At 39.0% G+C, this 26,479-nt stretch overlaps 1 protein-coding gene and 1 long non-coding RNA gene across 8 annotated transcripts in view; one reads left to right on the top strand and one right to left on the bottom strand.

The window, feature by feature from the left end:
- Positions 1-26,479, bottom strand: part of unc13c (unc-13 homolog C (C. elegans)) — a 187,602-nt gene that overhangs the window by 8,334 nt on the left and 152,789 nt on the right. For 5 of the 7 annotated variants that reach the window (XM_026172660.1, XM_026172653.1, XM_026172669.1 and 2 more), the window contains 11 exons: positions 18,514-18,640; positions 16,073-16,169; positions 14,804-14,947; positions 14,497-14,574; positions 12,861-12,938; positions 12,095-12,121; positions 9,049-9,137; positions 8,550-8,687; positions 7,543-7,666; positions 6,979-7,038; positions 5,005-5,085 (listed from right to left, as the gene is read on the bottom strand). In XM_026172660.1, the coding sequence (XP_026028445.1) occupies positions 5,005-5,085; positions 6,979-7,038; positions 7,543-7,666; positions 8,550-8,687; positions 9,049-9,137; positions 12,095-12,121; positions 12,861-12,938; positions 14,497-14,574; positions 14,804-14,947; positions 16,073-16,169; positions 18,514-18,640 (1,043 nt within the window). The remainder of the gene's footprint in view (positions 1-5,004; positions 5,086-6,978; positions 7,039-7,542; positions 7,667-8,549; positions 8,688-9,048; positions 9,138-12,094; positions 12,122-12,860; positions 12,939-14,496; positions 14,575-14,803; positions 14,948-16,072; positions 16,170-18,513; positions 18,641-26,479) is intronic. The other 2 variants (XM_026172688.1, XM_026172696.1) reach the window with 1 other exon arrangement.
- Positions 12,151-16,158, top strand: LOC113025206 (uncharacterized). The gene is made up of 3 exons (XR_003272768.1): positions 12,151-12,235; positions 15,909-15,967; positions 16,097-16,158. It is a non-coding gene; the product is annotated as an uncharacterized LOC113025206 (long non-coding RNA).

Raw genomic sequence — 26,479 nt, 5'->3', positions numbered from 1 at the left:
ACCGTCACAGCACTAAGACTCACAGAATATAAGCTGTACTGATCTATAAGAGTGTCGCCTCATCCTGAAAAATGCCTGCAGTGTTACTGCTGGGCTGCAGTGCTGCATTCCCTCTGGCAAAAAGACCCAAACCAACCTGCATGCTCAAGATATCACCCTGCCTCCAGTAAAATCACCGGCCACCTTTACAACATCCGTACTTTCTTTTTGTTACCCTATTACTTTCCTCCAGTTCCTTATATTTTGCCTCATATATTTGATTTCGTTTTTCTTCTTCATTTATTTTCTCTATCTTCGAGGCTTAGCAGGGGTTTGCATTTGGTAGTTAATGATGTGAGGCTGTAGTCTTCTGCTGATAAGTCTTTAGCACATTTACCTGAGCAAGTAAGTGATTACTAACAGTTTATTTTCTGGTAATACTAACATCTGATAACAAGAAAGACAAATAAAATGGCCTGCATAAAGAATCTTATTATCAGTTTTTTTCCTAATATCTATGTTTGTTGTTCAAAAACTGGGATCTATTCTGAAATGCACTTCAATAAATGCCTACATATTATCTTATTAACTATATCAAATACACATTTTATCGAGGAACTCTGAGACATCTTTCTCATACAATCAGACAAGGCCAGAGTTCAAAGAAAGGATAAATAATACATTACTGGGGCTCTGTTAAGTGTGCTATTTTGTCAGGTAAGGTCTGCTTAGGCCACTGCATTATCCTGCCCATTCATTTTTACAGGTTTTAAGTTCAGCTTGGATGAAATATTATATTTAAATGTTTAAATAAAAAAGCTTTTAAATAAATAAATATGTTGCACAGGATTTAACTTTTTAGTCCAAGAAGAAATTCTTGGTTCTATATATTTATAGTTACTGATGAATGGCACATTTCTTTTAAATTTTAGTGTATCTATTTTTGATGGGTTTTGAGGTTGTTCTGTTTTTTAGACTGTATATTCAGGTAGCCATTTAAACAGAATTTCTAAATTTCTACCAACTCTGTGTTAATCGACTGCTCTCATTGGAATACTGATGAAAGAATTTCGGTGACATGATTGATTTAAACCTCCAGGTAGTTTCCTTGGTGACAGCAAAATCAATTAGTTTTTTTTCTACACCTTATGGAGTCGTGTTTCCATAGTGGCACCTTGCCATAACTCTCCTCTTGTGCCTGAAGAACTCGGACTTGGTATCATTTTGTATCCTTTTGCAAAAACTGTCAAATGGCAGAAAAGTAAGATGCTGCTGTTTTTTCTTCTTTTTCTATGGGCTTGGGAAGTGTCAGAGGTATTTTTAAGATGCAATTTATTTTTAGTTTTAAGTTGTGCACCATACTCTTGTAGTTTCACTTCATCAATATTAACATTAACAAGCAAACAAGAAATACTAACAAGCTCCTGGTTGAACCAAAGAGCATCACTTTGGAGCAAATACTACAACTCGTGACCAGTATTTCAGTGTTTTTTAAAACTGCTAAATAATTTTTTAATGTTATTTTTTTTATTTTATTAAGTCCCACCCTATTACACTACCACCACCATATTTTACTGTTGGCATTATGGTCCTTTTTTGAAATGCTGTGTTAATTATATGCCAGATATAACAGGAATCAAACCTTCATATAAGTTCAGATTTTGTCTCGTCAACCCACAGAATGTGACTTTAGATCAGGGGTAGGCAACTCCAGGTCTTGAGTGCCGGTGCCCTGCAGGTTTTGGATCTCACCCTGGGTCAACACACCTGAATCAACTGATTAGTTCTGTAACGTGCGGTGGAGATGAAGCCAGCCGCGGAGGTGTGCAGGTGGATAGCGAATGAGCAACAGCTTCTGACTTTCCAAAAAGTACTCATTTATTTACAATATCAAAAATAAGTGCTACCTCTACCACACATTACTGAAGAGCACACTAGTCCGCGTACACACGGGAGCATCCATTACAGGAGGAGTGCGAAGAAGAACAAAAAAGGGGGTGACACCAGTCGTGAGACAGGAGGCGCCGCCATGTGGTGATACACTGCATTACGATAGCAACTGTTACAGTTCATTACCAGGCCTCTGGAGAACTTCAGGACATGCTGAAGAGGTCATTTAGCAATTTGAATCAGCTGTGTTGGATCAAGGACACATCTAAAACCTGCAGGACATCGGCACTCGAGGCCTGGAGTTGCCTACCCCTGCTTTAGATTGTAGGATGATGTGTTGCTTTTTGAGACCTCTTAGTCTGCTTCACTTTGTCACTCAGGTTCTAAGTAATTTCATAATTCAACAGGTCTGCCAGTAATCAGGCCTGACTGTGGCTAGTAAAACTGAACCAAACTTTCCAAAAAAAAAAGTGGTTAATCACAGTTAATTCATGATTTAACAAGACAGCCAATTAATTTTTCACACAGAACCAGATAGGTTTGGATATCCTTTTTCCCTTAATCAATGAAATCATCATTTAAAAACTGCAATCTGTATTTACGTGGGTTATCTTTGTCTAATATAAACAAATTGTTTGATGATCTGAAACATGTGCAAAACACTAGGAAACCAGGAAGGGGGCAAACACTTTTTCACACCACACCACTCAGCCATAGAAAACCCTGCCATGAATCACCTGGTGCACAACTTTTGTACTGATGCTAATGCTAGAAGAGGTTTGGAACGCTGCAGTTATTGAGTCAGCAGAGTGCTGGAAACTTTTACGTACTAGCCTCAGCACTTAGCAACCCGCTCTCTTTATGTGGTCTTTTACTTTGTGGGTGAGTTACTCTGATTCCTAAATGCTTCCACTTTACAATAACACGACTTTCAGTTGATGGTGAAATATCGAAGAGAGAATAAATTTCACGAACCTACTTGTTGTTGCAGTGGTATCCTGTTACAGTACTGCACTTGAGTTCAGTGAGCTCTGTAGAATGACCCATTCTTTTCTGCCCTTTATGTTTGTAAAGACTGCATGGCTAGGTGTCCGAGTTCATACACCTACAGCAATTCAAATTACTATTTCATTCATGTACTTTATTATTTTTACATTTTGACAATATTTAATGTCATTATATATGATGTGGAAAAAATAAAACATAATCGGTAACCTTTAGCAGAGGTGTGGACTCGAGTCACATGACTTGGACTCGAGTCAGACTCGAGTCATTAATTTTATGACTTTAGACTTGACTTGAAAAAATGTTCTAAGACTTGTGACTTGACTTGGACTTTTACACCAATGACCTGGGACTTGAATTGGACTTGAACCGGTTTACTTGAAAAGACTTGATATTTTACCCAAAATATAAAATTTAACATGCATATTATATAGAGATTGAAAATGTGACGTCATTCACGGGTAGAACCGCAAAGGATTCTGGGAACTCGTGGCAAGCGGTAGTAGCGCACGCAGGCTTTCAATTGAAATCAGTCACACAGCGATAAAAAGAAACACAAAAATGTCAAGAAGCTGTTGTATTATTAACTGCAATAGCCGGTCGCATGACAGCCACGGGAAGCCGACGGGTAAAGAGATCGGTTGTTATCGGATTACGTCGTTGAAGAGAAATTGTTCAAGCCATGTTTCCGAAGTAACAAAGACGCGACGGATGGCCTGGATTGCAGCCATTCAAAGATCAAATATAACGTCCCAGAACACTCCAGCTCACAGGTTAGTCTGCTCCAAGCATTTACACGAAGGTCAGTGTTTTTTAGTAGTTAATACGTCACTTTCATAACATAATTGGTGATATAGGTTACAAGTAAGTCTGGCGCTGAACAGAAATTGTCGCGCTATGCTCCTTTGTTTATTGTGCATAAATAGTGAATTGTCCTGACACAATATTGTGTTTCGCTTCTGTTATTATGGTACATTAACAAAAACATATACTTTTATTCACAGGATAAAACAGGTTTTTTGTATCACTAATTGCCCAGTACGATTACAGCATACAATATTGTTGTCACTGCTACATTTCTGTGATGCTACCAGAAATGATTTCCACTACTAATTAATTACCGTTGAGCTCAAAGGTCCTATTAATAAACGGTTAAGGAATGTGTATTTATGACGACGATTTGTGAGACTGGTAAACTTATGATACGTGCGATGGTCTTTACTTTCTACACGGTGCATTTCAAGGTCCTGCACCCATCCGTCAGTAAACTGTACCTGGGCTTGTTGCAGTGACCTGAAGTTACTAAACTTCATGAGTGTATGCACTCACTCCAAGAACCGTATGATTATAAATATGCATATAAATATGCTAAGATGAGATAGCTGACTTCATCTAACTAGCAAATGTTGTCCAGGCTACGTTGGTGATACAGTTCTTTTTAATGTGTATGATATTTTTGTCATGCGATTTTAAAGCCGGTCCTACAACCGCATCCAAGAATAACATGCAGCTTATCTCAGAACTGTCGGTGAAAATTATTCTTGGAGCTAGGTTTAATTGAGCTGCATTTTAAAGAGGTGCAATTTCACAATTTGTGTATATTTTCTAAGTTCACTATTTTGTCATGTGTTGAGAAAAACACAGATTTTAAAATTACATGGTCTAATATTTACATTTAGCATAACTGCAACATTATTTTTTCGTTTTTTTTTTAAAGACTCGAAAGGACTTGAAATTCAAAGTTTCAGATTTGTGACTTGACTCGGACTTTTACACCAGTGACTTGAGACTCGACTCTGACTTGCCTGACATTACTTGAGACTTGACTTGAGACTTGAGGATAAAGACTTGAGACTTACTTGAGACTTGCAAAACAATGACTTGGTCCCACCTCTGACCTTTAGTAAATCCATTTACAGTGTAAACATAGGTGCAAGTAGAGACTATAGCTCTTAAGACTAAAATGTCCAAAGCATGTCACGAGTAACAGAATTCCACACTCCTAGAATATGCATGTTTAAATCATTTGCATATCTCTGCTATGCTATGCACACCTGCTTTTCCTTTTAAAGGTCAAGTTTAGCCAGTACTGCCAACTATATAATAAACAAACAAAAAAAAAAAACTCACCTTGATGGTGGGAAGCACAAGGTCCATGGCTGCGCACTGGCGTGGTGTCAGACTTCTGGCTTCTTCTCGGATGACATGCTCCTAGAGAGAGAGAGTAAAACACTGCAGTAAGCAAATACCATCACAAGTCACATTTGTTAACTTTGAATTTTAAGATGTATCTCCAGCAAAATGGTTATGACCTTAAGTGAGCCATAGTGCTCGTGATATAGAGCATTTACTGCTTACAAACCAGAACCAGTGCAAGTCATTTAAACTGTTTGTGATAAATTTAAACCTCGCTGTCTCACACCAACACACAAAAAAAATCTATTTTAATCATGAAAAATGTTTTTGTCAATTCTAATTGGAGCTTTCATGACCCGTAAATTGATTGCTGTAAATAACTTCTGGCACTGCCTTATTTCTCAGGTGTGTACAGCTCGTGTGTACAGAAGCAAAAGTTTCATATTGGATGTGATTTAACTATTTAATCCACATAATCACACTGTCAGGTGCATGCCGATGGTGGTTTACTTTGAAAATGCACATCGCAATCTTGAGATGAAAGATGTGTGTATTCAGCTGCAATCATAATATGGTACAGATTTAATCAACCAAAAGTCTTTAAACAGAGCTACTGTGAGAGGAAATAGTTTAATCTGCATCAGTGCTAAGATGTTCTTTGGTTTTGATGCCAAAATTGCACTGGGTCACCCTCATTTGCATTGTGTCTGTTCCAGCACTTTCTCCATCCAGAGAAAACAAAGCCATAGTGTGCCCCAAAAACACTGGAGGTTGCATGGAGGAAGATATCATGTTCTGATGGAGAAACTGTGCATGTTTAGATAGACTTTTTTTGCCATTTATTATTATATTATATTACTGTAATAATGTATTTATTTACTCTCGTAATTGAGTATTTCAAATAGAAATCTTCCTGCAAAATCCATGTAGTAAGCTGAGAACACACTACAAGCTGTTTGTTGTCAAATATTTGCTGAAAAAGATAAGTGCTGTGTAGAGCTGAGCACGGGATTTACAGAGGTCATAGGACATAGACATCAAAGTGGTCCTGCACACTGCATTACATTTTTCAAGCAAACTGTCAATCAGCCAAAGTGTTCTTCAACTGTTCCAGCGAATCTGAAAACATTACATAGTTCAAAAGTCACATCACTGCAATAGCAATTAGTCAGGGATTTACTTCGGATGTTAGATTGTGCAGGAAGAGTTAGACACATGCCTTAATATATTAACAGGAGAGAACAGAGCTAAGAATAAAAAAATGACATCAGAAAATGAAGCCTACATTTTATGACAAAAGTAAAAGAGCTGGAGATTATCAGTCATAATCACGAATAACAAGAGGATGATGAAGCACTTTAATACTTTTGGAGAACGACAGAAAAACGCCCATCTGTGTACAGATGATCAGTACCCAGATGTTGTCTCAAAGGACATCTGACGGAATCCCACACACAACACAAACATGAATTCGCTTAAAATTCAGCAGGGAAACACACATTACATTTGCAACTTCTGTGTGACTCAGAGCTAAAATACCTCTCAGAGGTATTGTCACACCCTAGTTGTTAGTGAAACCACAGCACAGCCACTGATCTATCCAAATGCCTCACTAAATGGAGCTCGTGGGATTAGACATCCTCCAGTCACATCAGCAATTAGACACCTGCCCAGTTATGTAGCTCCAAGCTGTATTTCATGATGCCAAAGAAGAATTATCTTACAAGGTTTTTGTTCTTTTTATATTTCTGGACACTTGCATGTGTAAAATGTTGATCATGTTCAGCTGCGTGGTGAGATTATTTCTTTTGATTTGTGTAATTTATATTACATAAGCCATGACCACAAACATTTTTTCCAAATATAAGAACAATCCATCTTTAATTTAAGTCCCTTTTTAGACAATATAGGATTCAGACCAAACAGAGTTTATGTATTGTGATATTTATAAGCTCATTCATAAATTACCTTCAGTTTGGATAGCTGTCCCAAGTCCTTGGCAGCACTGAAGATCATCTGAGCTCCTTGCTGTTGGAGAAGCAGATACGGTTTCATCATGAACCATCGTATGAAAATATATTTTTGAAAAATGCAGCAGAAATTGTTAAAAGATTATCAGGTGATCAAGCTAAACAGAGTGAAGGGATAACTTATTGTTGCTGAAATTGGATTTCTAAAGTGGCATTGGGCGACATCTCAAACACTGTTTGACATGATGACTTTAAGATTTGCCTGGTTTGGGTGACAATAAAAAATGGGCTTAATGAGATACTCCTAAGATGAAAAATATTAACCAAGCTCTCACAAAAGGATTAGGAGTATGAAAAAACTTGTTCCACGTGCATAAAGATTTAGAGATGTCATGTTGCCGTGCTTCATCTTCTGTACAGTGATTTGTGTGCTATGAGGGGGCAGGAGAGAGCGGAACAGATGGAGGAAGAGAGAGAGACAGGTGCACAAGAGGAGGGAGGTGGAGGCCAAGTGAAGAGCTGAAAGAGGTAAGAGAGAAGGGGAATCTCACACAATACTCACACTCTGGTCACTCAACGGAGGCAGAACAATTGTTCTCTCGATTGTGTTCAGCACAATCTTCCAAAGCTCTTTGAGGACTCGTTTCAGCACTGTCTTCTCACAAATCTTGGCAAATAACATTAAACTGCAAAACAGGAAAGGAGGTCATGTGTCAGGTTAACACTTACAGCCCTGCCTCAAAACTAAACAAACATGGCTAAAGACTCCTACTAATGTCTTCATAAATATAATGATTAAATAAAGAAAAGAGGAAAAAAACAGCTGGGATTCAAAGAATAAATGCAGCAGCTTTATGATTTAATCTCACCCTATTGTGGAAGCAGGGTCTAAGAGACATGAGAAAGGATTTTGTATTTCCATATCATTAAGAGGATTCCCTGTAATACCCCACTGGCCTCAATGTTGATTTGACAAAAGATTGAGAACGATTCCCAGGGCTCAGCTAACCATATCAGAACACAGTGTAAAAACCCTCCAAGTAATAAATGCAGTCCTTAGGTTACTTTAGTAGGCAGTGATCGATAATGTGTCTCCTGTGTATTATACCCATTTTTCCTAGTATCAAAGTGGTCCCAACCAGAAATGAAATGATCAAACAATTGATCAGCATTGAGGAGAGGAGGTGAACGGATTTCTTTACAATCAAGGGTCTATTTTTCCCTTAATCTTAGTCTTAGGACACAACACTGTCTGAAAAAGGCAGCCCAAGGACTTAAATGATACTAAAGAAAAATGCAATGTCCTCTAACAATGTGCTGAACTGGCCAAATGAATAACACCAAACAATAACTTTCGGTATGTTAATGTGCGTGCTATATTTTTCTGCTTAACTTGCAAATGCTGTGTTTAAGGAAGTGTGATCTAGAGCTCCCTGGTTGGATTGCTTTTGTAGTTCTGTACTTGGATTAATGACATTTGCTGGAGAGGCTGGCACGTGCAAGTATTGTAAACAAAAGGACAAAATTGTGTTACACAATTCTTCTACCTTGTATTCAGTAGATACCCACTTTTTGTCCAGAAGGTCCATAAGAGGCCGGAGGACAGTCTCTGCGTCCATGGCAGCATTACTTCCTTTGGCTGGACCTTTCATCTGAACCAGCTCCTGGTTCATCTGCTTCACACAGTCCTCAATCACAGGCTTAAAACTGTGTGATGGAAACCAGAAATCCTTTGAATCTTTTTCTTCTATTTTTTTTTTAATGCTGCAGCAGTAAAAATTAACCATTTTGAATTGGTGCTAGCTCACTCCCGCTGTTCCTATTATATGACTGAAAAGGTGTTAAGAGCTGGGGTGACATTTGTTCATTTGGAAATGTTAAGGAACTTGCTGTGCTCACAAAGCATGGTGCACAGCAAGAGCGTGAGCCACTTACATTGTGAGCAAATGTCTGTCAATAACTAAGCAGCCATATAGTTCAATTTCTTTGACAGAACAAGACATGAATGAAGTCATTAACCATTTGAAAAACACCCCATGCGCGCATTTTGAGTAACACCAGTGCTCACCTGGAGCCAAACACTCCGCTGAGCTCATCCAGCACTGTGTTGAGTTTATTTTGCAGCTCCTTTAGCAGATCACTGGCCTCTGCATCCAGCTGTGAGTAAAAAACAAAAAAACAAAAACCCAGTTATGGCATAATTACACACCATACACTAAACACACACTGACTAGAACTCGGTATCTCTGGAGGATGCCTCTAGTAGGGTGGGGGTGCTGGGGGGATGGGGGCAGGCACAGAGGAGTGGTAACCTGCCTTGCTGGTGGCCTCCTACTCATTCTTCCTGCCATCTGTGGCAAACAGCGCTCTGAATACCAATGGACAGCTCACCTCCAAGCACTGTAACAATAACTGCCGAGTCATGAGACACGGTGTCAGCAAAGAAGCAGCGAGCGAGAGGTCTCTCAATGGAGAACATTTTTGTGCACTATTACACATGTTACAGAAGAGAGAAGATGCTGGGAGCCTGCTACATCTCTGGGATTTAAGCATTTGGGCATTTATACATACAGATGTTCTGATTCTCAAGACGTCTGACTGACGTTTTTCAGTTTTAGGGAGAAAAAACCTTTTTATGTTTGTTGCAATAAACAGGTGCAAGATTTATTTGAGAGTGAAAAGTTTATTTATTGAAATGTGGGTGTGTTTTGATTGATATCTATATCCCACATATCTATATGGTGACAGATGACAACCTTACAAATGAATAGCTTCCAAAGCCAGCCGATGCAAAATACATCAACACTTTTTTTCCCCACAACATTTACTGTACGCATGCATTTGTTGGCCATATTTATGCATGCGCATGTGATGAATGTATGCGCATGTTCATGTTCGCATTTATGTAATGTTTTGGACATGTTTTCATAAAATACATAGACAGACACTCGTGCTATGCTGCGTGCCAGTAACTAAATGTATGACTGCATCTGCTTGTCTCAGTGTTTGTGAGGCTCTGTACAAATGTTAGTGTTTTTGATGTTGTTCAGGCTTAGTGCTGAGATGGATGTTTGAGGTAAGGCACGGCACCACATGCACGACAGATCGTCACGTTATACCCGATAAGCTTAGCCATGGAGCCGCTCATCTCTCACATTCTAGTGGCAGACAGCTCAGCTGGGAAGCAGATGAGTAAACTAAACCTTTTATGGCTGTGGAGGAGACACGCCTCTATTTGAAGGATTGATCGAAATAGATTTTACATCTGTGTGTTCACATGCACAAACATTAAGGCTGTTGTCACCTCAATGGAATTGATGGATCACGCTGACAAAAAGTAGTCTGCGCCCATAAAGATTTGACGTGTAATTTTTTTCACCATGTGTAACGTGATTAACGTCTTTTCATGTGATAGCAAAATAAATAAGTTTTAAAAAAAACTAGGTATTTTTTATTTTGCTTTCTCCTGGAAAAAGTTTCAGATCGGGGCTCTAATTTCTAGCCTGGCAGTCCCTGAAATTGAACAATATGTCTGGATAGGGGTGCTGGCAAAAAAAAAAACAAAAAACATCCCAACACTGTTAGAGAAACCAAGGCAACTGTCACCTCCCAAGTGGAAAGAAAAGTCTACTCTGACTAATGTGTTATTCCTGATCCTGCAATCGAATGTCTACCTGCAGTCCTGACAGCAAGGCCTTCATTTAAAACCTGTGACATGCCAATTTAAAGATGTGGTGCATTTTCCTGGATACGATGTCTAGAAATGAATATGGGTACAATTGATAGATACTACTGCATTCTCATTTGAAGAAACTGCTAATGAAGTTTAGGGCAAATGTACACCAATTCCACCACAAGATTTCTTACACACGTAGTCTAAGTAGCCAGTGCATTTTTAATCTTGTCAATTAATCTTTACAGGAGGGAAACAAAATGTCTGGAAATCATGGAGCACCTGGTTTCTCCATGGCAACTGGTTTCACTTGACACTGAGTGGCATCCAGAGTCTTCCTGAGTGTACTACTCTCCCCTGGCTGACAGCCTATCAACTGCAGTCCAGCTCTGATTCCCCTTGCCTGTTTCAACAATGCAATATCTACTCACTGGCAGGTTGTTAGTCCAGAGCACCGTTTGTCCATAATGACTAACAATGCCAAGTAAATAAAGGCTTAATAAAATGCCATTTCTAAGTTGAGCGAAATACCCCAAATAAGTACTAATACTAATCTGGGGAGATCAGTCCATGATGAGTCCATAAATGGGCACTGTAAGAGATTATTGTTAATCTCTGTTATGATAACAGCTCTTGGTAATTACACTGGTTCTCTGGGAGTTAATTTCTGATACGGAACTCCTCTGTTATAAATAGAGGAGAGAGGAAACTAATAGGACACTTTCACCTGAAATAGACTTTGGCTTTATAATTAGCCAGATAAATTACTTGAGACATGCTTAAAAGATATGCCTGATCATCTATTACCAGTAGTTATTCACAGTTTTTGAAAGGAAGTTACGACTTCTCCTGTCACTATAATAATGGAGAGATCCGAGTGTAGATCTGCAAATATTTAGGCCATAGCAGCACCTCTGCTAAGGGCACAGCTGGAGAGATGTAAGTGTTTGGGAAGCTCATTAAACACAGTCTGAAAAATCCTGTCTAAAGCATTTTGTGGCTGCAGCTTGGGGGATGGAAAGAGAAGATCAAAACCACAGCCAACAACTTAGTGAGCCCCTGACTCTGCTCTTTTCATCGGAGTAAAAAGGGGAGCAGTGAACTAAAATAGATATCACACTTCTAAATTTGACACGGATAGAAAAGTGGCAGACAGACCCCCAAAAAACCCCACGCTAAAAATAAAGATGGGATCAGGTGGTTTGAGCCACTTTCCCCAGAGAGCAGGGGATGGTGAGCTTGAGCAGCCTGTCCAGAGGGGTGATGGGTAATTCAGATTCCGTATGCTCTGTGGCACATGCTGCTGGAGGGGCTGAGGGGGGGGGGGGGGGTGAGAAGCGTACAAGCGTGAGGGGTGGAACGGGGGAAGAGGGTGTGCTTTTTTTTTGGTATTATTTGGTAAATGGTGAAAAGGGGTGCTGACAAATCCTACTACACACACCTTACAGAAGGACACAACCCCCTCCTCCTGGAGACAGAGAGAGAGAGCACAAAAAAGAAATGGGAGGAAAACAGAAGACACAACGACAGAAGACAAAACGCAAGGCAAGACAGGTGTTAGAAACTACAAAGAAACATGCAGGTAAGTCATAGGAATAAGTGCCAGCTGCTCCTCATGTTTGAATGACAGGTTGACAGGGAAAATATTCACCTGTGTTTCAGGCACAACACGGAGATTTTGGGGGTTTAAGTCAATACGAAAAATGTTAAGTCAACACATATTATACACAGGGGAGATTAGAGGTGGGGAACTATAGATGGAATACAAAGAAGGTACGAACAGTAGCAGACGTGGTAGTCGGAGGGGTGATCTACATGTCAGATAAATCTGTTAGCTGTCTGAACCTAGGTTAAGATTATTATTCACTTCCACTTCATATGGATATCATCTGAAATGATCATTTACATAATCACACCATACATATTTTACATTCGAGAACGGAGGTTTAAACTTTCAAATTAGCTGGCACCACCTGTGCTGAAGACACTTTAACAAGATACTAAATCCTGGCGATGCCGTTTTTTAGCTAACCTTGTGATTTCCTCTTCCTGGAAGATAACAGATTAAGGGAGTATTTAATTGTAATGATTGATATATATGAATAGATTGAGGGTTACAAGTCTTATTGAAATTGAAAGTGAATTGCCTCAAAACAGACACAGACATCACACAGAAATAGCATATAGATAGTTATGTAAGTGCACACCTGCTTGCCACCCATGGACTCAAACATCTTCTCCAGCTGGACACGAAGCTGCTGAATGTTGTTGAGAATGATGCAGGGCTGTAAAAGAATGAGAATGAATGTGACTACACTGTTTTGTAAAACACAATGTAACATCTAATGTGTCTAAAAAATATCTTTGAAGTTTAAATCCTGCAAAAAAACTAGCACATCAAATTTAATGGTTCCCAGATACTGACATAGTAATGTAGCAGTTTGCTGGATTAACATTTAACTGAAAACACAATGCATAATGTCAGAAAAATCACAGGGGCACTCACTGTAAAATCTACTTTTGATTTCCTGACACATCTACACAAACTGGCAACGTTTCTGAATGACATCAGCAGTCAACGGGGGGGAAATGCAATCCGTACGCAACACAACAAAGAGAGAAATATCTACACCGAATGTGTCAGGTGGCAGTGTTATCGATTCTCCGCTCCACAAGAAGTTTAACAGATGACAGACATTAATCACAGTGCTCTTTATGGAGACCAAGAGTAACTCAGACAGTCACAGATTATATACGCTCAAAACAAAGCAAACAAACATAAAAACAAGACAGACATGAACTCAACAAACTACAATTATGATACTTGGAATAGAAAGTACTAAAATGATCATAATGTGGCCCACAGAAGAGGGGTGATTACTGTCTTTCAATCCCTAATGCAGCCAAAATTGTGTCTGTGGCAAAACATAATTTTTAGGGTTTATTTTTATAAGATTTATGAGCATATGAGATATTCTAAAACCACATATGATTATTTTCCACAGCTGCATAATTTTAGTCTGTGAAAAATGTAACATAAAATCTTTGGTTTACTGACATATGCACCGGATCTATGATGCAATTTAAATGTAAGAAAGGGCAAATAAATAGAATAACACAAATAAAAATCACACAAAACTAAAACTAATATGTTATTGTGAATGCACAATGTTCATATGTAAAACTAGAAAGTCTGACAAAAGCTAAGACAATTATAGGGTACATCCTTGGTAAAAAAATAAATAAAATTGTGTACTGTATAATATATGAGTTCTAATAAATTAGAGATTAGATTAGGTTACATTTCTGGAACTATGTAACTTCATTCTTTTCATCAATTGTCATTTTAATTCTGTCTAGGGAAGGGACATTTCATGTTTTCGCTGGGACAGTTGTAATGAGCCTGTCAGCACTGTAAAGAAACATCTGCCTCCTCTGCGCGGAAACTGTGTGTTATCGCTCACTTCAACTTCAAAGACCACTGTGGATAATTAGGCCACTCACAAGGCTCTGTGTTTAGTCATCCGTCACATTAAACAATGGACAGAGAGCTCAGAAAATACCAATGACTTTTCCCCATCAGCTCTGGGCTGTGACATGAATAATTGCATCCCGGTTAATAAAGACACTTTGTTACGTGCATTAAGGAAGACAGGGCAGGGCTCTACATAGAAGAGTCTGCGCTGTTATTGCAAACATTTTTTACATAGTCTCCATGCCAACTGCTGCTAGAGACAGTAATCATAGAAACACTTTATTCTGACTTGCCATATTTGCACTTGCACAAAGAAACTCAACATAACCTTTCCAATTAGCATTTGCAGGCTTTGAGTGGGCACTTACCACATTCTCCTTATTCAAATACAAAGGAAAGTCCTTGGATATGATTGCAGCATATTGCAGAAGAACTTTGTTTATAGTCTGCGGGGATTGAGAGAGAGAGACAGTTTTCTAATTAATGACTGCTGCTCTACTTGCATTTCTGTATGTCCAGAAGTCACTGAAAAACCCTAAACAGTTAAAGCCTCATAACTAGATCATATTAAACACAATAAATATACCAAAGAGTCTGCTTGTATCTAACAGTGAGTTATTATTCCCAGCAATAGTATTCAGGGTTCACTAGGGGGGCCTTTCCAAAGAGCCTGACCTTCGCAAAGCGGCACATGAAGTGAGCCAGAGCCTGTGGGTTTGGGCACTCCAGCTTCTTGATAATCTCAAAACTCTGGTTTAGCTGAGTGAACACATCCACCACAGAACAGGAAAAGAGGGCATGCTCTGAGGTTTGCTGGAACTGTTGAGACATGTTCAGACAAGGAAACATGGAAGGGAAAGAGAAAGAAAAAATGTCAGACCTTAAGACCTTTAGGCACCTTCATAATTGCCTGACAGTTGTATCTTAAAATGCTGAGTAAAGGTACTGATGATGTTTACTAATGACTGGGGATGCACTAATAACATGCCACATAACTATCTGAAATGCTTTCAAAAGACCATATCAATTTCTGTGGTTATTCAGTATACACATGAACTACAATCAATACATTTTAGGTGATTATGATATTTCATGAATTTAAAATTTAACTGCAACAAATAATGAGTAAACTGCCAAAATAAAGTACACGTTACACTTGATTGAGGAGTATGGACGCTGATGGGGAGTAGGAGGCATAGAACTTAAATGGGCCTGCATCCAAAAATACTGCAGTTTCTACATATTCTCTAACATAGTGTTTCTGTTAAAAATATCTCAGTCATAGACACCATGAGTAGATAACAGAGGAATATGCTTCTGACTTCAAAAAGCTTGTAAAAAAATCACAGAGGACACTGAAATACTGTTTTCAAAGGCTGTGCATAAACTGGGCTTGACATTTAAAACCTGGGAATCTACCCCTTTTTTAAGTTTTCCACTTGGGGAGGTTTAAATAAAAAACACTTTCACTATGCAGTTTGAAATATCAGAAAATGTTAACTTTAGCAAACAATATTCTGTGATGTTGATAGTAGCATTTGTAGGTGTTTATCTGGTTAATTGCACGAGATGAAATATATATCTTTTTACTCTGATAAACATTAACAAACAAGCGTACAGACCTCAGTACACTGCAGTTGTTTTCTGAAGCTTTTTTCAATTTCCTTTCATTATTCTCTAAGATCATTCAGTGCCTTTCTTTGCCCTGAAAATCATGTTTTGTTTCCTGTTCATATCAATTTTTAATTGAAATTTTATTAATATTCCAATCAACTCTTAGAGCGAGGGCTGTTTGGACTGTGTGAAATTCCTTTTATCCTCCCATAACCTACTCAAGAGGTAAATTCAGGCTAAACAGGCCGTCCTTGTGAATAAACATGCAAGTGGCTTTGGTGAGTTAATATAAAAGTTATATATTAAGAACAAATTCAATGCTGTACTCACTCCATCTTTCTTGTCCCTTTCCAGCGCTCCATTGAGGAAATCCATAGCAACATCTTCATTTTCATCAAGCCACTGAATGACAAATGGCTCAAACCACCTAAAACAAAAAAGCCTTTTTTCATTAAAGGATCAAACTGTAGTTTGGGGTTTCTTTGCATTATACAGAAGTTATTCAGACGCAGAGGGCAAGAGATTTTCATATATAAATATGGGGGAATCAATTGAAAATGATTGTAGTGCACTTAAAAGTTGGCAGATTTTGTTCGTGGTATTGACCAAGGTTGTCATTCACGAAGGTTTTTAAAATCAAATTTCAGTTTGTGGACAGATTAGACTGCGAAGTTCAGACAGAGGACAGAGGAAGACAGGCCGGAACAAATGAGTCTGGTAAAGAAGTACATTTGTTAGCGGAATAATAATGCTGTTCTATCTGTTTCACTTCGACATTTCCGTGTTTAATATTGTGCCTGAGTCTGTCCTCAGAGCAGCGGATGTTCCCCCAAAATTGCAGTGTACTCTGGCTAAGGGCATCTGCCACATGAAGTAAAGCCAATAAATAAGGTGGGCGGGGTGACAGAGAAAGGGAAGACAGACAGGGAGACTTGTGTGTGTGTGCGTCCGTGTGTTTGTATGTATGATGTGTATGCCTCTAGAAGAATCAATCTTGCTGTTGATGGTGTTTGAGTGACAGTTGGGCCGACAGGAAGGGTGAGTCATTATTCTGATAAACCGGCTGCATGAGAGAGGGCAGCGCATTACTTGCATCTAGCACATGTTTCTATATCGCAGCTATTTACACAAAAAGCAGAACAAAACATTTTTTTGCTTCTAAGTGCTTTAAATTCTTTCTCCTCATCAAAACAGTATTCTTGCTTAACCAGAAACGGCTGCATGTATAACAATGGTTTTAAATTATATTTAAAAATTCAAAGTTTTAAAGATAGATCGTCCAAGTGAAATATATTCTGTAACAATACAGCTGAAAGTGAGTGATATTTACCCATTTAATTTTAACACTGAAAACTTACCATCTAATAAAGCTTTATAATGCCTAATGGCAGATATGACTACCACATGATAGAATTTGGACAAAACAAATAAATGGCCTGTATTTATATAGCGCTTTACTAGTCCCTAAGGACCCCAAAGCACTTTACATATCCAGTCATCCACCCATTCACACACACTGGTGATGGCAAGCTACATTGTAGCCACAGCCACTCTGGGGCGCACTGACAGAGGCGAGGCTGCCGGACACTGGCGCCACCAGGCCCTCTGACCACCACCAGTAGGCAACGGGTGAAGTGTCTTGCCGAAGGACACAACGACCGAGACTGTCCAAGCCGGGGCTCGAACCGGCAACCTTCCGATTACAAGGCGAACTCCCAACTCTTGAGCCACGATAAATTAAGCTCTATTGCCAAAAGTATGGGTCTGCACCTCTTATCTTTGAATTCAGCCATGTTTAGTCCCACTGCCTCAGGTATATAAATTCAAGCACTTAGCCATGGAAATATTTTCAAAATAATGGTTTGTTCTAAAGAGCTCAGTGAATATGAGCACTAGTCTGTAATGCAGATTAAAACATGCAATAGCATGGTTTGTTCTAAAGAGCTCAGTGAATATGAGCACTAGTCTGTAATGCAGATTAAAACATGCAATAGCATGCCATTGCTGCAACAAGTAATTTTGTAAAAGAGATAGTGCTAGAGATTACATATTCAACTTAAAGTGGTATTATTACAAACTGGTAGCATTCAGGAACCACGGCAACTTAACAAAGTGGCAGACCACATGAAGTAACAAAGGGGGGTTACTGAATACTGGGGTGCAGAGTGCAATCTCCAGCCCTCATCCAAACCTCCTCTGGCATTAGCAACAGTACAAAAACTGTGCTCTGGGAGCTTCATGGCGTGGGTTCCATGTCCGCACAGCTCGTGTAGGTGTGATGTCATTCCCACTCATGCTCCTTTAACTTCACTCTAATTTAAATGTTTTAACTTGGCTTTTTAGTTTTAATCCTTCACTAGCACTACCATTGAAGGCCGGTGCTCTGATACAAAATCACCTTCCACCTAACTTGATGCAGATTTCCTGCAGTGAATCTGTGTTGACGCACAGAAGCTGTTCTGTTATTTATTTGATCCTCATTTATATCATTGGGAATTATTACAGCTGAATCAACAGCTCTCTAAACCATTTTGACAAAAGCTGATTATGACTTTCATTTACTGCTAAATTAGCCTGTATTAGTTTTATCTTTGCCATAATTTTAACTAACAGTTCATGCACAAACCTTTGCTCATACAGTAACACGTGTGTGTGTGTGTGTGTGTGTGTGTGTGTGTGTGTGTGTGTGCGTGTGCGTGTGCGTGCGTGCGTGCGTGCGTGCGTGTGGGCACGCCCGTGTTTGTGCATGTAGATGTGTGGAAAACACTCACAGAGAATATTCTGGTGGAACATCCTTGAAGGCCGGCAGGTCACGGACATACTCATTATGGAACCATTTGACTTTGAAGTGAAGATTCATGTATTCAGTGCTTTTGCATAGGCGGTGCTTATCATGCTCTGTAATGCAGATTAAAACATGAGGCACACATGTTAGCAAGTGCAGTATTCACTGGAAGTAATTAATAATGTCACACTGAAATCTAAGTTGTAAAATGAATGAGTCTTATAGGTAGAAGGACCTGGACTGACTGGAGAGGATGCTTTAAATTAGTGGTAAGTGTAATGAATGCATTCTGTTGTTCTTTCAACATCTTCACAAGAACCACAAGAGCCGACAGACACTCACATACTCTTATATTTGCTTATATAAATAAGCAAATATCCCCATGAACATGAAAAACACCTGCGCAACAGTGCTTGCTTTTAGTCTGACATCTTAACAGCCTCGATTATGTATAGCCTTGAGCTCTCAAAGAACAAGGAAATAAAATGCGTCTGCGAATGTGTCCAGCTCTCACCAGAGACAGAAAGCTTTTGAATGACTGCAAACAAACTAGAGCTAAAATGAATTAGACTTTCATGTCAGCTGACAAGTCTGCTGAGTCATTTAGTCCAGCTCACCGTGGGCATTTCAGAACAATTAAACACTTTCATGGGATCCCCTTTAGAAGAGACGGATGGTAATGGTGCAAACGAAGGGGTTAGGACAGAATAGATGAGAGAAAAGAAAGGAAATGAGTAAAAAGAAACTGTAAGAGAAATGTCAGACAAAAGAGAAGGGACCACTGAAGAAAGACCAATAAGAAGTAAAGCATTTTGCGACTGCAGTGATGGGCACGGATGAGATTATGGCTCTCAGAAGAAGAAGAAAACTGCAAAAATGAGAGGTCCATATGGTGGAGGGAAAATCTAACACAACACAAAAGACCACTAGAGTGTGTTGTAACAAAGAAATTGGATAAAGGAAACTGTTTCATCACAGTTTCAACACAGATAAGATAGCATATAGGTCAAGGAGACCATCCTTCACTGACAAGACAAACACATTTTCTGTACAGGTCTACTGTACATGTCTACAGCCACACAAGCAGCTCACATCAACTGTGAGAGGTGGCAGCAATGGAAAAGTTTCCATTGGGTGTGACACAAGCTGCCAGTCTGCTGCTTGTCACTCATTAGTGGGCTTCCAGCTGTCCTAATCAATAACCACCCAAATAAAATATAATACTAATGGAATTACATTTCATTATATAATGTCATGCTACCGTGTGAGAAAATTGTTTACTAAAAGCTTTTCTGCACAGTTGGATGAGTGATGTTTTAATAGTAATGGGTAATATTGATAGTGAAAGTTAATACTTTGCTTCCTTCACAATTCTATAACTGTGTGAAACATTGAACATCTGTAATGCAGTAATGTAATTTCTCTTATCCCATTATAATTACAATTATGCCATTATTGTTTTATAAAGGTTCTTTAGATAGCCTGCAGAAGGGCAAGGGAGCATGGCTGAGCTTTTGAGGTGGTAAAATGAGGACATCACTTGTATTTTTATTGCACAGATTATAGTAGAGTTGATTATGGTAAAGCGGAAACTGCATCCAGGACAGAGATAACTATCTACTGCTGCTGACACAGCATTGTCCCTTTGCAGAAATATGCAGAAATTTGTCCAATTTGTGTTTGTACTTAAACACTGTAAGTGTGTGTGTCCCCTTATTAGAACAGGGATTGGTGCCAGTGTGTTGCCTGAGGTTTCCATATATGTGTATATATCAATGCACTCCTACATATTTTAGCATCAAGCTGGATGTTTAACAGCTTTAAAAAAAAAAGTGACTTTTTTGGTCAATTACAACAATTATACTGACAGGAATGCTGTTTTCTGTGAAACTGGTAATTATGAGAGTGACCCAGTAATGATGTGATCCAGCAGTACAAGTTGTGATTTTAGTTAAATACTAACATTACAATATTGGCTAAACAGTGCAAACATTGACAAGCCTTAAATTTAGACTGTAATGTTGAGCATCCGGTAGCAGTGGTGGCAGGGAGCTAACCATTGCTAAATAGCACAAAACACAGAGCCCTTCTAATTACCGTCGTGTGCCACCTTTTCTACTGTCCTCTGTCCTCTTGCCTGTGACCTAGAGACTGATCTCACCACACCACAACAGAACGTCTTAGTTCCTATCTCTAAGGAGAAGTGAGGACAGAACAAGTTTGCTGAAGGAGCTGAGAGTGAAGATGCACAGGTGTGTGCTCTGCAGAAGCATTTTTACCAATCAAGATGTGACACACGCTTTTCCACATTAAGAACACCGTTATGCTCATTTGACAGAGATCTTGACACAGAGCTGTATGCCATAGCAAAACAATGGACATTTGGTGCAGCTTTGACACACATCAAATTTAATTAGCATTGATTAAAACAGGGGGAGGCGAGTTCTGTTCAAAAATCCACAAATAGAAATGAAAAGAGGGCGCCGTACACAAGTAAAAAAAACATTATTTTTCTTTTTTCTGTAAACAACAACATTATGACAATCCATGAAAAAGTTGTTGCAATGTTTCAGCTCAAAGCGTTGGACTAAGAGACTGATGTTTCCTGGAGCTGTTGTTGCTATCTACTAGTGCACATTTGTTAGCATTATAGTCTTGCACTAAAGCATCCTGCACTCCCCTTGGAAATCCAACGCTTCTATTGAATCACGTGTTGGTCTTTTTATTGGTCTCTGTTAGCCAACCACTCCCTGTTATTTTGTATGGTGCTTTTTCATTTTTTGCACGACCCTTTCCTTCTCATTTTTCATGCACTTTTATCCAGTATGCAAATAGCCATACAATTCCTTTCTCGATGGCAGACACGATTTAGTGTAGCAGCTGCTTCAGTGTTTCACAGATGGAATGTGTTGCGTGGGCACTCTACATCTGATCATATGGTCATTTGATACACATTTGAGTCGTACTGTAATGCCAAATGTATACCGTAATCCATTTTAACTAAACCATAAAAACATTTGTCTATTTCTGGACACACGATAAGAGGTCTCAATAAGACTGAAAAAGCGGGGAACATAAGTGAGCACAATAGTTTAGCAGAAAGAAAGAAACCACCTAATCACACACATATTCAAATGCAGGAAAAGATATAAACAAGCACACAACATCAAAGACATGTTTAAATCCAATGCATTGCACCGTGCCTGTCGTGGCTTAATCCTGATAAGAACCTCAGTGCTTACTTTGATGAATAGTGCCATGCTTGCCATGCTCGCTATACTTCCTTATAAGCTCAGAAAAAAGATATTTACATATGTGCAATTAACACGTGTCTGCCTCAAGATGCATTCAAACACAATACAGTGAGTGCTGTACTTGAGTCAGTCAGTTTTCAGCTGTTACCACAGCTCGTTTTATACCTGATTTAATGACTGTGACTCCACTTTAACAAAGACATAGGCAGACTGTCATGTACATTAAATATCTATGTGAATGCATGTGTTATAGTAGTTCTACTGAAGCATTAACATAATAATTGGATGGCACACTATTGTTTCAACGCATCTTACTGAAAGGTTACATAATGTTGATATCCCCAGAGAAAATGTCTTCAAAGCAAAGACCTGGGTTACATTTTTATGAAATGTGAAGACAAATGCAACAACAGATAGAGAAGTGCCATAGAGAAAGACATAGAGAAATGTCACAATCAACTGATTTTCTCCACTCCACAAAGTAGTCTGTGCTTGAAAATGCATACATTAGACTTATTTTTGAATATTTTCATAAGCAGCCATGAAACCGGTTGGTTTAAAGTGATTTTCTGTAGATTACTGGTATGAAAAACCACAATGATGTCAGGAAATGAATTCTTTTCCTGACATGTCACTAATTTCATCAGCACCTAACCTGCAAGGCTAAAGTGGTTTTCAATGTTGAAACTGCCGTGTTAGTTCTTACCTGAATTCAGTGATTCAGTCGTTGTCAGAGAAGGAGCAGCTGGTTTAAACACCGAATACTGCGTCTGCATTTTTTTATTAGGGAGGACCTACGGTTGTAATATCTGAATAGCAATGGCAGTGCCACTTTAATAATCGAGCTGGCACTGCAAGGCTGCTTACACACAGCAGAACAGACACATATACATGCACCATCACAGTGTGTCAACCTTTCTGCCCTCAGCTCTGCTTGCATACACCTTTGCTGTCACATACTCACAGTCACCTACAATCATCACCTAAAGGAAGCAGATGGAGGTCAATTGGAAGACAGAAAAGTAGAGGTCAGCAGGTGTTTTGTTCAGTGCTGCCAGTGAGCTTCTTCATTACTGTATGTACAGGAGCATCAATGACTTAGAGAAAGTGGTAACAATTTTAATTTTTTGACAGCAGATTGTTCTAGCTATAAACTTGCTGAGGGAAATTAATCAACTCTAAGAAGAGTTCATGCTTGAAACAAAATGAAAGGAATCCAGTAGTCTTCAATCATGTTATGTACGCTCCGTTTCGTTTTGTCTGTTACATTTCTGTGTTGATAATTTATCTGATTTTAGGACTTTTCTAACTGAAGGTTATTCCAGCTTTAGAGGAGAGCTCGTGAATTTGATCCTGATGTTTTCTGGCTTAATCGTAGCACTTGAGTAAAGATCAGGGATACCAAAAGAAGCATCATAAGGACAGATCCTTTAAGTATAGTGAAACAGCATGAAGGGTATGTACTATTGTGTTACACTGGCACTACTGGCTATTAAAGCAGATTTAATCCTTAAGCTCATTCTGGATACAAATTACTGTAACTAACAGTGGTTAAAAGAGGGCTATACTCTTGACTTTAAAAGCGCCTCAGTCATAAAGACACATCATCTTATATCATCTTTCTAGAAAATGCAACACAAAGGGGGAGAATAATTCTTTTCAAACTTGGACTAAAAGTCATTTTTCTTACCAGTGTGATTTTTTTTTTGGAACAGAGGAAAAAAACTGCGGTAAATAAGACTGCAGGGAACATTAAAAAAATACTGCAATAAAACATACAGAAGCTGCCTGACTTCACAATGAGTCATCTGAAAATGGTTTTAAATTTTTTATAGCTGAGAATTCCATTTTAAAATCTTGAAGGCAACAGACATAGCTTACCTTTAAAACAGGCAGAGCCTTCTTAAAAAATGTAATTACAGGAAGTTGAAATTCAACACAATTAATTTATAATTCACTTACGAATTTCACCTCGAAGACAGTAATTATACTGTAGCTCTTTGTCAGATCTGTCATTTTGCAAGGTAAGTTGATTCAAATTTATTGTTATGCTGATATGATTACTTATGCAAATCCAGCCTCACAAGGCCTCGTGGTGTCACTGCACTGACATATTAAAAACTATATAAGTATTTAATTGTACCATGGCTGTTCATGCTTCGATGTGAGCTATATGCTTAAGTACACTTGATCATAAATACTGTGGCAATAATGTGGTGCTAATGTGTTTTGTTTCTGTTCCAGCTCTTCATGAATGATGCAAAACTTTGCAGAGGGCCACAGCAATAAAGTAGCTGTATGCAAATGAGGTAACACAAGGTAAAGTGACAGCCCAATGAGATCAGAAAGCCTTATGATTGCATATGATCGATTGGACACTTCACCTAAGACATTTTTCACTAAATTAATGAAGTTAATGGTAAAAAAAAATGCCAGTGAATGAAACTCAGTAAGGCACTGAGGTGCTCAATAAATGAGACCTAAAGTTCTTTTTAGTACTGGTGGATGTTGTCCATTACAGCTTGTATGAAGACCTTCACTCTTCAGCTGATTGGCCTGGCAGGCGTCTATGTGTTTTCACAGTCCAAAACACAGATGCAGGTGCTAGTCCCAAATAGGATGCATTAGGAAAAAACAGTCCACACACTTCCATTAGAAGCAACTTTTGTCTCTGCATGACTAAGCTCCCTCACCAACCTTACCAAGTGTCCTCTTTCCACAATCTCATTCACAAAGAAGATTTACACCAATGCTTTCTCACATTTATTAACAAAAGTATTAAGTGAGCTTGAGCGTGGTCTCATTGTCTCATCTAGCTTTTTAAATAAATGCTGTAAATATGCATGTAAATGTGTGTAGTATATCATTTTGTGCACTCATACACTGTTGTATGTGTATTCGGATCTGTGTCATTTTCCCCTGCTGGTGGTAAACAGTGTGGGCTGTCCTGAGGGAGGAGTAGGCTCAAGGTCCCTGGCGAGGATGTCATCTTGTGTGACGCAGCCCACAGGGACAGACAAACTCACAAGAGACTGCCTCACTCTCTGCCTCATTGATCTAATACAGTGGATATTATGAAGTGTAGCAGTTTACCGCAGCTTTTGCATTGTACAATTACCATTCAGCGACTATATCTGTAAGAGTGCAAGGTTAGACGGATGTGCTCAAGACAAAAGCCCAGAGGAGCAAAATGGCAGCCAAAGGCAGCGTACTTTTCTCTGTGGCACAATTCCTTCATCTTGGCTTCTGACCCAGTTCAGTCAAAGGGCCTCCGTAGCTTTATCACAGGGGTCTACTGACACAGCTCGGCTAAAACACAAGAGTCCACAGAGACACCAACCCATGTTGATGAGACTCAAACAGAAATATAATGAACTGAGACACAGCCAAACCTGAGGTGAACTAATGTTAAGGCTCCACTCTGGTTCAGGATAATGAATCACCACTGCAACACGTAGTGCGGCATTTGTGGTCTTATGTTAAATCTATGTCTTTGTGGATATTAAGTACGGATTTATGTTATCCATTTTATTAAAACAAATACAATAACATTGCATATTATACAGCAGCTCCTTAAGAGAGGAAATATAAAACATTATTATTGAACTGGACTGACAGAAGGCATTACATTTAATGGAGGCTTTATTAAGCATTTATGAGACCTCCATGTATGAAAAAGCTGCTCTTCAGTGCTTTATAAAGTCAATGAATATAAAAAGACATAAGCTGTCAGATGATGTACTAAGAGATCTGAACTGAGGTTCCAGTCTTATGCCAAAAAAAATGAAATGAATAGTTTAAAAAACATCGGGCACGCCTCAGCCCTGTAAACACCACCTTGTTATAGAAACCAAAACCGTACTGTACATTAACTGAAGTTCAATTTAACTCTTTTATGGAGCGAAGCTGCTCCAACAGGCTGAAGGTGAGTTAATGGGCTGCAGAGGCACTAGATCTTCAACGGCATGCCCTGGGAACCACCGTCATTAAACAGCTATACAACGCATATAAAATGTGTGCCTTAAACTTCATCACAGTCTGAAAGTCTAGAAATAAATCCGTTGTTGCTGTAATGAAGCACTATTTTTATTCTCTTCCTTATTTGCTTCTGTTTAGCTTCAGTGACCAGTCTGCATGCTCCCTGTTGGATGTTTTTTTAAGGTTTTTTAAGAAATTAACAAACTACACAACAACATGGCAAATTATAATAATGATTGATATGCTTCTAAAAGCTCAGTTTCTAACTACACAGCACAATTTTACAAGTTTATTAGTAAGTTATCAGGGATTGCGGGAATACATTCAGCTATAGTCACAGTCATTCACACTCGATATGCTCCCACATCTTTTCTCTGTCTCTTATTTTATCCACTCTGTTTTTGTTATCCCTCCTACCTCTCTGAAGCGCCCTTTCCCTCTCCTCTCACACATTCAGAGATTCTCACAGTGATGCTAAAATTAGCAGCATCCATTTCTGCACCAGCACTGGCACCAAGGGCCTCCAAGCAGGAAGCAGAGGATGCATCAAAGACTTCATTAAGTAATGTGCATGCACATCTGTGCACAGAGTCACAAAGACACAAATATTCTCTTTATATTCTCATTCATTCCTTCTTACTTACTTGCACAACTGAGCGCGTGAACAAATGTGCGAAAGTGCCTGCACATTTGTCTGCACACATGCATGCACATACGCAC

Source organism: Astatotilapia calliptera, chromosome 1 (assembly GCF_900246225.1).
Source record: "Astatotilapia calliptera chromosome 1, fAstCal1.2, whole genome shotgun sequence".
Lineage (NCBI taxonomy): Eukaryota > Metazoa > Chordata > Actinopteri > Cichliformes > Cichlidae > Astatotilapia > Astatotilapia calliptera.
Note: the sequence above shows the minus strand (reverse complement) of the source record. Positions and strands in the feature narration are given on the sequence as shown.